This window comes from Geotrypetes seraphini, chromosome 10 (assembly GCF_902459505.1).
Source record: "Geotrypetes seraphini chromosome 10, aGeoSer1.1, whole genome shotgun sequence".
Lineage (NCBI taxonomy): Eukaryota > Metazoa > Chordata > Amphibia > Gymnophiona > Dermophiidae > Geotrypetes > Geotrypetes seraphini.
The window spans coordinates 137,622,551-137,635,120 of NC_047093.1; the positions used below are offsets into that span (position 1 = coordinate 137,622,551).

At 43.7% G+C, this 12,570-nt stretch overlaps 1 protein-coding gene across 1 annotated transcript in view; it reads left to right on the plus strand.

Annotated features, from left to right (window-relative positions):
• Positions 1-7,597, plus strand: part of LOC117368306 (zinc finger protein 436-like) — a 37,479-nt gene extending 29,882 nt beyond the window's left edge. Inside the window, exons 6-7 of the mRNA XM_033961839.1 lie at positions 3,169-3,276; positions 5,994-7,597. Coding sequence (XP_033817730.1) covers positions 3,169-3,276; positions 5,994-7,492 — 1,607 coding nt within the window. The 3' untranslated portion in view covers positions 7,493-7,597. The remainder of the gene's footprint in view (positions 1-3,168; positions 3,277-5,993) is intronic.
• Positions 7,598-12,570: the final 4,973 nt, after the last annotated feature.

A 12,570-nucleotide genomic window follows, 5' to 3' on the forward strand; every position in this document is an offset into this window, starting at 1 on the left:
AAAATCCTGTGTGGTGTACAAGGAATAAAAGTGAATCGACTTTTTTTACTCTTTCAAAAAGTATAAAGACTAGAGGACATTCAATGAAGTTAGAACATCCATGCTGGGGTCCAAGGGTCCATGCACTCCAGTATCCTGTTTCCACAGTGGCCACTCCAGGTCACAAGTACCAGGCAGAAATTCAAATAGTAGCAACATTCCATGCTACCAATCCCAGGGCAAGCAATGGCTTCCCCCATGTCTGTCTCAATAGGAGATTATGGACTTTTCTTCCCGGAACATGTCCAAATCTTTATTTTTTTACCCCAACTAAAACAAATAGGAGAAAATATTTTTTCACTCAATGAATAGTTAAGCTCTGGAACTTGTTACCAGAGGACGTCATGTACCTGGACTTCAGTAAAGCTTTTGACAGTGCCCCACACCGCAGGCTGCTAAGCAAGATGGAATCGATGGGGTTAGGAGAGACACTAACTGCATGGGTCAATGATTGGCTGAGTGGCAGACTTCAGAGGGTGGTGGTTAATGGTACCCTCTCTAAAACATCGGAGGTGACCAGTGGAGTGCCGCAGGGCTCGGTCCTGGGTCCACTCCTTTTCAACATATTCATAGGGGATCTGACTCAAGGGCTTCAAGGTAAAATAACACTATTCGCCGATGACGCCAAACTATGTAATATAGTAAGTGAATGCAGTTTACAGAATTATATGGCGCAGGACCTGCTTACATTGGAAAGTTGGTCCTCAACCTGGCAGCTAGGCTTCAATGCTAAGAAATGTAAGGTCATGCACCTCGGAAGCGGAAATCCATGCAGGACGTACTTCTTGAACGGAGAAACTTTAACTAGGACTTCAGCAGAACGAGATTTAGGAGTAATCATCAGTGCAGACATGAAAACTGCCAATCAAGTGGAAAAGGCTTCATCTAAGGCAAGGCAGATATTGGGTTGTATCAATAGAAGTTTCGTCAGCCAAAAGCCTGAAGTCATAATGCCGTTGTAGAGGGCCATGGTGAGACCTCATCTGGAGTACTGTGTATAATTCTGGAGGCCACATTACAGTAAAGATGTGTGCAGAATTGAATCGGTTCAGCGGACGGCCACCAGGATGATCTCGGGGCTCAAGGGTCTCTCGTACGAAGAGAGACTGAACAAATTGCAGCTCTACACTCTCGAGGAACGTAGGGAGAGGGGAGAAAAAATCGAAACATTTAAGTACCTCACGGGACGTGTCGAAGTGGAAGATGATATTTTCTTTCTCAAGGGACCCTCGGCCACAAGAGGGCACCCGCTCAAACTCAGGGGCGGAAAATTTCATGGCGACACCAGAAAGTATTTCTTCACAGAGAGAGTGGTTGATCATTGGAACAAGCTTCCAGTGCAGGTGATCGAGGCAGACAGCGTGCCAGGTTTTAAGAATAAATGGGATACCCATGTGGGATCCCTACGAGGGTCAAGATAAGGAAATTGGGTCATTAGGGCATAGACAGGGGGTGGGTAAGCAGAGTGGGCAGACTTGATGGGCTGTAGCCCTTTTCTGCCGTCATCTTCTATGTTTCTATGTTTCTATGATGTTGTAACAGCAGTTAGCATATCTTGGTTTTAAAAGGTTTGGGCAAGTTCCTGGAGGAAAAGGCCATAGTCTGCTATTGAGATAGACATAGGGGAAACTACTGCTGCCCCTGGGGTTGGTCGCATGGAATCCTTTTACTATTTGGGTTCTGCCAGATACATATAGCCTGAATTGGACAGTGGAATCTTTTCCAGAGAAAGAAAAACAGTAAAACAAGAGGGCATAATTTGAGGTTGAGGGGTGGTAGACTCAAACGTAAGGTTAGAAAATTCTTCTTTACGGAGAGGGTGGTTGATGCATGGAATGCGCTCCCGAGGGAGGCGGTGGAGAGGAAAATGGTGACAGAGTTCAAAAAAGCATAATAATGAATAATGGTATATATTGAAGAACTAAGACCAGTTTTGGGCAGACTTGCATGGTCTGCGTCCCGTATATGGCAATTCAGTTGAGGATGGGCTGGGTTGGTTTAAATAACAAAAAAAAATAAAAAAAAAAGGAATTGGCTCACAATAAGAATTTTCCCAGAAGGAAAAGGTTTAATTGAAAATAAATCTATTTTAATAATATTATTGTTAAACGGGCCTCTGGTACAAAAGCCCTTAATGCAATGGACATCAGTAAGAGCCGTTCAAATGGCACACAGTGTGTACTTGGGGCTCAGGCAGTGACTTTCTGATGACTTGCATCAACCAGACAAAAGTCTAGATAAGGACTGCCTCATACATCATGTTGTCCTTTGTTATAGGTGAAAAAAACCTCAAACAAGTTTCAAGTTTCATCAAATTTGATGAATCTCTTATTACATACTAAGCGAATTACAATAAAATATACGTTGTACAATTTTTAAAAGAGGGAAACAAACAACCTGACAAAACAAACTTACTCAGATACATACGGGAAAGGGAAAAGGAGGGTAATAGTTACAAAATTGTTGTTCTTAAGAACAGAAGAAAGGAAAAGCCGGATAGGGAAAAAACATAAGGTTTGGGATAAAAAAAATGTTAAGAAAAAATTTCGTTTAAAAGTTAAAGGAAGCTTTAAAGAGAAAAGTTTTTCAGTAGGTTTTGAATATTTTAAGGTCTTTTGTTTCTCTTATGTATAAAGGCAAGGAATTCCTTTCAACCATTCACTCCTGGGATAAAGCGAATAGTCTCCCAAGACATAGTGAGATAAAGTGTCAATGGCATAAAAAGTGCCTGTGCTAAGTTTAAAAACAGTATATCAAAAAGTGAATTAAAAAACGCCCAAGTGAAAAAATACGGTTTAGATAAGCCAGAGTGAGCTTAGTACCAGGCAGAGCTCTGGGTTTCTGGCCCATAAATATCTAAGAAAAGGAACAATTTAAATTAAATCATGAAATTATAGAGAGTGTATGTTTGGGCAGACTGGATGGACCATTCGGGTCTTTATCTGCTGTCATTTACTATGATACTATGTTACAAATGAACTATTGGTCTGCCCCTGTACAGCTATTCCTGTTTCCTTATGATATTAGGAGTATATGTGCCTTGTAACAAGGGTGACTTGTTTGAGCGCAATTTTAAATCAGTCTCTGAGACTCCGAAACACCTGAATGCATTTTCCATTTTTCCAACAGGCAGCCCAGGATACAACCCTGCCTGTTCAGCCCATCCCCTGAAAATGGAAGAACCGTGTGTCAGCGCCCCACCGGAGGGAGAAGAAGAGATTATTAGAATTATCACAGGTAAGAGAACCCAAAAAAACAAATGCTCCCCATCATTGCTGGTTTCGTGTAATATGCGATAAAAGTGCAGAACAGAGGTTCAAAACCGCCAATATGAAACGATCGCGCCAGTGTCGGTAAGCTATGTGGCCCGGGAGTTGAGCTAGGTGGAAACCGAATCCCCCCGGTCTTTGGCATTGACTTTCGAATCTTCAAAGTGAATGCGAGGAAGCTGGAGCCGACACACAGACCAAGTTCATGTAGGGCCTGTTTCCCTCTGATCCTGCCCTGTGGTCTTCCTGCACCAACCTGCAAGCCAACACATACGCAGGCGTGTGTGGTGCAGTGGCTAGATCTACAGCCTCGGCACCCTGAGCTTGTGGGTTTGAATCCCACGCTTCTCCTTGTGACCCTGGGCAAGTCACTTAATCCTTGTGAGCCTGCTGGGACAGACAGGGAAAAATGCTTGAGTACCTGGGAGAACAGTATAGAAAATTGAATAAATAAATAGTGTGAAAAGTTTCAGCCTCTGATACCCAGAGCTGGTATTGTGACATCATAATGTTTCATTCCACCAATAAGAGCCAGCCTCATCACTGACATCACAATGGCTTCATTGTCCTAGACTTGGCTCACTTTGACTACATTTTGATTTCTAGAGTGGTGCAGTGGTTAAAGCCACAGCCTTCGCACCCTGAGGTTGTGGGTTCAAACCCACGCTGCTCCATGTGACCCTTGGCAAGTCACTTAATCCCCCCATTGCCCCAGGTGCATTAGATAGAGTGGGAGCACACCAGGACAGTTAAGGAAAAGTACTTGAATACTTTGTAATCTTTGTAGGATATGTGGATTATAAATTATTATTTTTTATAAATCTTTATTCATTTTTAAAACTCACAATAAGTGTAACATAAATACAATCATTTCATACTTTAACATCACTTAATATATCATCAAATTCAAACTCTCATCAAATATTCCCCCCTCCCTTATACCCAACAATTATTCATAAGCAAAAGAAATCATGAAATATCCCCCCCCCCCCAAACACACCTATTATTAAGAAAAAACATCATGTTTATATGTTGTACAGAGCTTGAGCCAAGGCAAAGGTATCAGGTTAATTTTAGTGAGTAAAAAGGTTTCTGGGCTTTTAAGGAACATAAGAACATAAGCATGGCCTCTGCCGAGTCAGACCATGGGTCCATCATGCCCAGCAGTCCGCTCACGCGGCGGCCCCCACCCCCAGGTCCCTGACCTGTAAGTGATCCTTTACTTAAGACATTTTATCCTATATAGTACCCCTCTAACTATACCCTTCAATCCCCTTTTCCTTCAGGAACTCGTCCAATCCCATTTTGAAACCCAAAATCGTACTCTGCCCTACCACCTCCTCTGGAAGCGCATTCCAGGTGTCCACCACCCTCTGAGTGAGGAAGAACTTCCTAGCATTTGTTCTGAATCTGCCTCCTTTCAATTTTTTTTTGAATGCCCTCTTGTTTTTGTTGCCCCCGCCAGTCTGAAGAATCTGTCCCTCTCCACCTTCTCTATACCTTTCATGATCTTGTAAGTTTCTATCATGTCCCCTCTAAGTCTCCGCTTTTCCAGGGAAAAGAGCCCCAGCTTCTCTAGCCTTTCAGCATATGAAAGGTTTTCCAAGCCTTTTATCATCCTTGTTGCTCTTCTCTGGACCCTCTCGAGAATCGCCATATCCTTCTTAAGGTACGGCGACCAGTATTGGACGCAGTATTCCAGATGCAGGCGCACCATCGCCCGATACAGTGGCAGGATAACTCCCTTCGTTCTGGTCGTGATACCTTTTTTGATAATGCCCAACATTCTGTTCGCCTTTTTTGAGGCCGCTGCGCATTGTGCCGCCGGCTTCATTGTTTTATCCACCAAAACCCCCAAGTCCTTTTCTAGTTTGCCTTCCCCCAGTACCACCCCCCCCCACCCCACCCCCCCACCCCATGGTGTAGTTAAGATTAGTCAGAAAACGTTTTGATATTTCAGCATTTTCACTGGTGGTCCAGTCATTAATTCTTTTGCAACTGGATTATTGTAACATAGTTTTATCTTGGATGCACTATAAGACTCCTAAAGAGATTACAAACTGTTCAAAATACTGCAGTTAGAGCTATATTCTCGATTCCCAAATATGAAAGGGTTACACCTTATTTTGTTCAATTGCATCAGTTCCCAATTTCTGCTAGGATAACTTAGAAGCTCTGTGTATCAGTTTTTAATATTTTTACATGGCCTAGCTCCTTCTTATTTGCTGGATTTAGTTTCCTTAAAGATTGGGAGACCGGGTCATATACAACGAAATTGATTTTGTTTACAATTTCCATCGCCTAAATCAATTAAGCTATTCCGCCAACTGGGCATGTTTTTTTAGTTCTCAAGGTCATTTTATTAAGGCGTGCTAACCATTTTAGCATGCTAAATGCTAAGGCATCCGTTATCTAGTTTTTAGAAAGCTTTTAAAAACAGTTTTATTCAAGACGTTTTTGAACTGATTGTTTTGACGATTTATTCAATATTGCCCGTTTAGGCGGGGGTTTTTTTCTGGTCATCTACTTTATTGTAATCCGCCTGGAACTCATAAGGGCATGGCGGAATATAAAAAGCTTTGCAATGTAATGTAATGAAGTATCCTATGGAATTAGTTTCCTAATATCCGTCCTTTTTCCTTAGCTGTAAAACTAAAAGAGCAAACTTTCTGTTTTATCCTGCAGAGGACGGGTCCAGGAACGAGGGCGAGATGCAGAGGGAGGACTGGCAGCACCAAGACCTCTCCGTGCACAGCCTGGGTCCTTCCGCTGACTACGAAGGCGGTGTCGGTAGGGTAACGTTGCCCACAGCAGACGGCAGAACGCAAAAGGGAGAAAGGCCAGACACCTGGAGTGAGTGTACAAGAAACTTCAATGCCAGCTCAAATCTCATTCAGCCTCAAAGACTCCACGAAAGAGAAACCTCCTTTAGGTACAGCGAGTGTGGGAAAAGCTTTGGCACCCAGTCTCATGCCATCGAATACCAGCGAATGCCGAGTAATTTTGTCCTCCAGCCAGACAGAAAAAGCGGGGACCCCCTCATTTCTGAATATGATAAGATAGCCCTCCTTTTGGCACAGAGCGGAAATGATCCCCAGAGGAAACCTTTCAAATGTACTGAGTGTGGGAAGTCTTTCGCCTACAGATCCACGCTTAAAGTTCACAAAAGAGTGCACACAGGAGAGAAACTGTTTACTTGTTCTGAATGTGATAAATGTTTCAGTCAAATTGGCAACCTGAGACAGCATAAAATAACTCACCTGGGAGAAAAATTTAAATGCTCCGAATGTGACAAAAGCTACAATTATATATCCTGCCTAAGAAGACACGAAAGAAGCCACAGAGGATACAGGCCTTTTAATTGTCCTCATTGTAATAAGTGCTTCAGTGAGCTACGCAACCTGAAACAACACGAAATGACACATACGGGGGAAAAACCATTTAAATGTTCTGAATGCGATGAATATTTCAGGTACATATTTAGCCTGAGACGGCATGAAAGGATCCACGCGAGAGGGACACCATTCAAGTGTCCTGAATGTGATAAATGCTTCAGTCAGATGAGCAACCTGAGAAGGCACGAACTGACCCACAAGGAAGAGAAACCATTTAAGTGTTCTGAAAATGATGTAAGTTTTGGTCAAATAAGCAACCTGACGCAATTGGACCTGACCCTTGTTGGGGAGAAGCCCGCCTTTTTGGAGAAGCTACCCAGGCAGAAGCCGTACAAATGTTTCGAATGCGATAAATGTTTCAGTCAGCTGGGGAACCTGAGGCAGCACGAAATGACCCACACCGGGGAAAGACCCTATAAATGTTCTCAGTGTGATAAACGTTTCATCCAGCTGGGCAACATGAGGCAGCACGAAATGACCCACGTGGAAGGGAAGCCATTTAAATGCAATGAATGTGCTGAAAGTTTCAGTTACATATCCAGCCTCAGGCGCCATGAACGGATCCACGCCAGAGGGACACCATTTAAATGTACTGAATGTGATAAGTGTTTCAGTTATATATCCAGCCTGCTAAGACATGAAAAGATCCACACGAAAGGGACACCAGAGGCATTCTTGTTCCTGCCAGCAGAAAGCTCAATGGAAGAAAACCAGACAGCGGTAAATGAGAACGAGACAAGAACAGCGCTGCAAATGGAGGTGTCTGTACCAAGCAACTGTTCTGTATAATAGACATATAAAGAAGATACCCTAAAGCACTAGCCAATGCAATAATAGACCAGAAAATGTGGCAGAAAAATGCAAAAATAGACCTAAGAGTATTGGGTCCGGCTTGATTTTTTTAAAAAAACAACAAAAACTTAGAACTTACACCACATGAACTCCAGAAGGAAGCTCTCCTTGGTACACTGAAAATATTAAGGTACGGACTAGCAGTCTACATTCGAGATGCCGAGATCACGCCTGGATTAGGACTGAGTTTCGTTACTGTCCTAGGTGCAAAACCAACCCGTTTGCAGACACTACCTCAAGAGAAACCATTTAAATGTACTGATTGCTGAGTTTTGCTTGGGAATTACGTCTTATATGACACACCTATGAATCACAGTAGATGACGACTGCTTGAAATGTAGTGGATGCCTAAAACATTTTTTTCCCCCCTGGAGATCATGATTTTCGTTGCAGAGAAAGGGAGGGAGGGAGGGGGGAGGCCACGAGGAGAGAAATCCTTAATGAGCCAATTCATCACGGCTGATTCACCGCAGCCGCATTGAAATATCCCACGATGAATCGTCCCGTTCCTTGTCCTTTAACTCATGCAATCTGCAAGAGTGACTTTCAGGTGTTCTTTCTATTTGTAGATAAGAGTTTATAATTTATATTTTTACAGTTTGACAGTTCCTAGTCTAATGGCCACATGCCTTTCAAAAATCAATTCTCCCTCTTTAGGATTATTCCTTAGCTTCTGTAGCTGTAGTCCTGTCCTGTGTGAAAGAAGTTGGTAGGCACGCATGTTCTTGATGTAGTTGGGGGAGATTTTTTATTTCTTTTAAGAAACCTCTAGCCCTTTCTTATCTTCCATGAAAACGAAATTGTCCATTGGAAAGGAAATTTTCTGCATTCAATTTTGTCAGACTTGCTCTGCTCTCAGGCTTCGTATTAAGCATTGGCCCACGATCAGGGCCTTCAGGAGATTTGCCCCACCCCCTACAGGACATCTGAATTTGATTGGTCGAGCAGGTAACAGGCAAATGCTGCTCAGCCAATCAAATTCAGATCAGTAATATCAGGGCCTTCAAAGAGTTCGAAGAATGCCCAGCCCAAGAGCCCTGCTTTTTTTTTGTTTATTTTTTGTGTGATGTAATTTGACTGGTTGAGCAGGCTGGTTTGATTGGCTGAGCAGGCTGCCTACTCAACCAATCAAACTGCATCAAGAAAAAAAGTAAACAAAAAAAAAATAAAAAGCAGGACTATAGAGATGGCAATGCCCTCACTGCATGACATTGGTAATAGGAATATTCTGTCCTGATTAGAGATCTTAATATTGAGTTTGTTTAAGCTTTTCATTGCACCCTGGGATACAATTCTGCTTGCAAACATATCACAGATTTCCTCATGTACTCATCTAGTCCGATGGCAGAACTGGTCACTGGTCATAGCTAATCCTTAGCTCATCTGTGACCTTGGAGTAGGAATTAGAGAATGACACGGTGACAAAATTCATCACCGTTCCCGTCCCCACGGGAAACCATCTTCATGTTATTCTTTAAGGAGAGAGGGAAGAATCAGAGTATGAATGGCCACAACCACTGACCCGCAAGCTTTGCTTTGAAGAATGCTGGTGTAGAAGGACTGAGGTTGAAATAGACACTAGAAAATGACATGGGATTATTTCCCGCGGTTATCCGCGGGGACGGGAACAGTGATGAATTTTGTCACCGTGTCATTCTCTAGTAGGAATATCAGAGAAGGCAAATGTAGACATACTAAAGAAAATATCAAAAAAGGGGAAGAATCTCAAACTTCTGAGAGACAGGAACAGCAGTATTAAAGACTCTTACTACTTATTTCTGTTGCACTTCTAGATGTATACAGGATTGTACACAAACATGTATGAGATTGGCCCTGCTCTACAGAGTTTACAAGCTATTCAAAACCGAGGAAGTTTTAAAAGACTGCAGAATCACTAAAGAAACATGTTTACATTTAAAAAAAGAGAACTCCCAATTAGCAAATAGAACAGCCCTTTTCCGTGCATAAAATTAAAAACCTGAGCGCAATAGAAAAAGACAGGCCAGGTAATTTTAACACAGCTAGAGGAAGACAATAGAGAAGACAGGACATGGTCACTGAAAACGAACTCTAGAAATCTTTTACCCCTCGTTGATCCTGAAAACAGAAAGAAGGCCGATATGAAAAATTCAGAATTGTGACAAAGAAGTTTACAAAACCCAAAATATCTGTTAACTGGAACTCAAGCAAGTCTTAGGATATTTGAACAGGCTCGTGGCCTATGTTTTAGGTAGCAAAAATGTGAGCATGGTATGTAAAGATTAAATGGATTTGTTGCCTCTAATCCAGTTTCAGTCTTCGAAGTCACAGAAAGGTCCCCTCTACCTTCGCTTATCGTACAACTTGTGGAACTGAAGACCCTCTGTTCCAGGGCTGAAAAATCAGTGGTCCAGCCTTTACTCTTCACAGGGTGGTGAAAATAAACTGTAGTGGTCACAGCAGACAGATAGAGCCAGGCATTTGTTATCTTCTGCTGTTTCAGTTGAGGGATGGCAGACTAAAAATTCATCATCTTCTGCCTTTTCAACCATCCCTGAGGACTGAAGTGTGATACTTCCTGTATTTAATTCTCTTAGCGATGGGGCCCATGACGGCTGCTGCTTCGCCAACAATCACCTGTGGTAAAGAGGGGGGGGGGCTGAAAATATGGCCTGTAGGCATTAAAAAATGAAACGTTCTTCCACTGAAGTGGCCTGAAGCTGGGGGCAATCCAGTTTATTTATTTGCATCCCCCTTTACACAAAGCGGGTCACAACAAATGCATACATAATCATAAAAACAGCTATACATACATGGCTGAATTATCATAAAAATTACAATAAGTGACCAGCGCTCAAACACAATATTCATTACTTCATCATAGAAAAAAAGATACCCGAGCCACTTTTTCTCCCCATGTGGCCTAAGAAAGCTGAAGTCCTGCCACCCTGCTCACTAGCACAGTCTGCAGGGCCAAAACGCCTCAGCATAGTTGGATCCTGTTGTCCAGCCTTTAAGGGAAAAGGAAAGAAAGGTGATTGAACCTCCAGTATTTACATTACATTAGTGATTTCTATTTGGCCATTACCTTGCGGTTCAAGGCGGATTATATAGGAAGTTCTCTGAACATTTCCAGAAGAATTACAGAGTAGTAGCAAAAAGGGAGAAGGGGTTGGCCACTGTTGGAAACAGGATACTGGGCTTGATGGACCTTCGCTCTGTCCCATTATGGCAGCTCTTATATGAGCTAAGTGTAGGACAATCAAGCCATTGTGACATCACTGATGAGGTTGGCTCTTAGTCATTGGTGGAATGAGGCATTATGACATCACAATCTCAGCTCTGGAATGTTGCTACTCTTTGGGTTTCTTCCTGGTACTTGGGACCTGGGTTGGCCGCTGTAGAAACAGGATACTGGGCTTGATGGACCTTCAGACTGTCCCAGTATAGCAGCTCTTATATGAGCCAAATATAAGACAATCAAGCCATTGTGACATCACTGAAGAAGTTGGCTCTTAGTCATTGGTGGAATGAGGCATTATGACATCACAATCTCAGCTCTGGAATGTTGCTACTCTTTGGGTTTCTTCCTGGTACTTGGGACCTGGGTTAGCCGCTGTGGAAATAGGACTTGATGGACCTTCGATTTGTCTCAGTATAGCAATTCTTATGGGATGGGAGAGAGAAACTATGTCTTACCAATTCACAGCACCCAGTTTCCTGTGGCAGCTGGGGAGGATGTGGGGGGAGGAGAGGGGAGACTCTGCAGTAAGAGTTAAATTCTGCAGGAAAAGTTCATGAATTCTGCATCATGTTTGCCTAGATTTGCAGTGTCAGTTTTATTTTACACTATAAAAATAGTCATTTTTCAACCTGGCTTTGTGCGTTTCATTAATTCAGTGTGTATCTGTTTAAGGGTGAGTGAAATGGGATCTTGGATATGGGTGGAGGCTAGAAGGGGTTGGCACAGATCGGTGATCCTGGAGAGATGAATTTGGGAACAGTCAAATAAAAAGGAGTCCTAGAATCACTGATAGAGGAGGATGAGGAAGACAAGATTTGCAATGAATCAGGAAGACTGGGAAGAGAGATTTCCCAAGCTCCAGTCTTGTTCCCCCTTCTTTCTCCACCCAGGGTTACCATATGACTCCAGAAAAAAAGAGGACAGGTTGAAATATCCTGGTTTTACTTCCATTGAACACACCAAAGAAAATTGACCCTGAGAGATCCACAGAGATGAAAACCCGGCCCATGTGCCTAAGGCCTCACCCACAGGAGAGGCCTAAGGCTACTGGGCCGATTCCGGTTGGCCCAGGCGCCTGAGGCCCCACCTGTGGGCAGGGTTTGAGCCACCTGGGCCAATCAGGCCCTAAGGCCCACTATTCCAGGGATGGCTGGCATGCCAGATGGACGGGCTTGGGTCCCGTCCGTTTGGCCAACTTGTACAGGTACGGAAAGGGGGATTGAGGGTGGGAGGGTGTCGAGGGGTCAGCAGGGCAGGAAGACCTGGGATCCCTCCTGCCCGTATCTTAGTGGGGGTGGTGGGGGGTCACGGCTCACCAGGGCAAGAGGGCTTGTGCTCCCTTTTGCCCCGATCTTTGTGGGGGGGTCACAGCTCGACGGGGCAGGAGGGCTTGGGCTCCCTCTTGCCCCGATCATTGTGGGGGGGGGGGGGGTCGCGGCTCGACAGGGAAGGAGGGCTTGGGCTCCCTCCTGCCCGGTTCATTGTGTGTGTGTGTGTGGGGGGGGGTGGATTCTGTAACCGGTGTTGTTCTTGACAGACACCGGTTACAGAATTCAGCTTTTAGGCGAAGGACTGGCTCCTCCTTCGCCTAAAGAGCCCTTGTTTTGGGCGTTTGGGACTTAGGCTTTTTTTAGGTTGATTATATGGTGTAAGTTTAGACGTAGTGGTGGTTTGGGCGTTTAAACAGCTGAACGTAGAGGCAGGCCATTATCAACAAAAACCTCCTTTTGGACGTTTTTTTTTTTGATAATGGACATTTTCCCTGCTTCTCCTTTCAACATTTAGGGCCTTA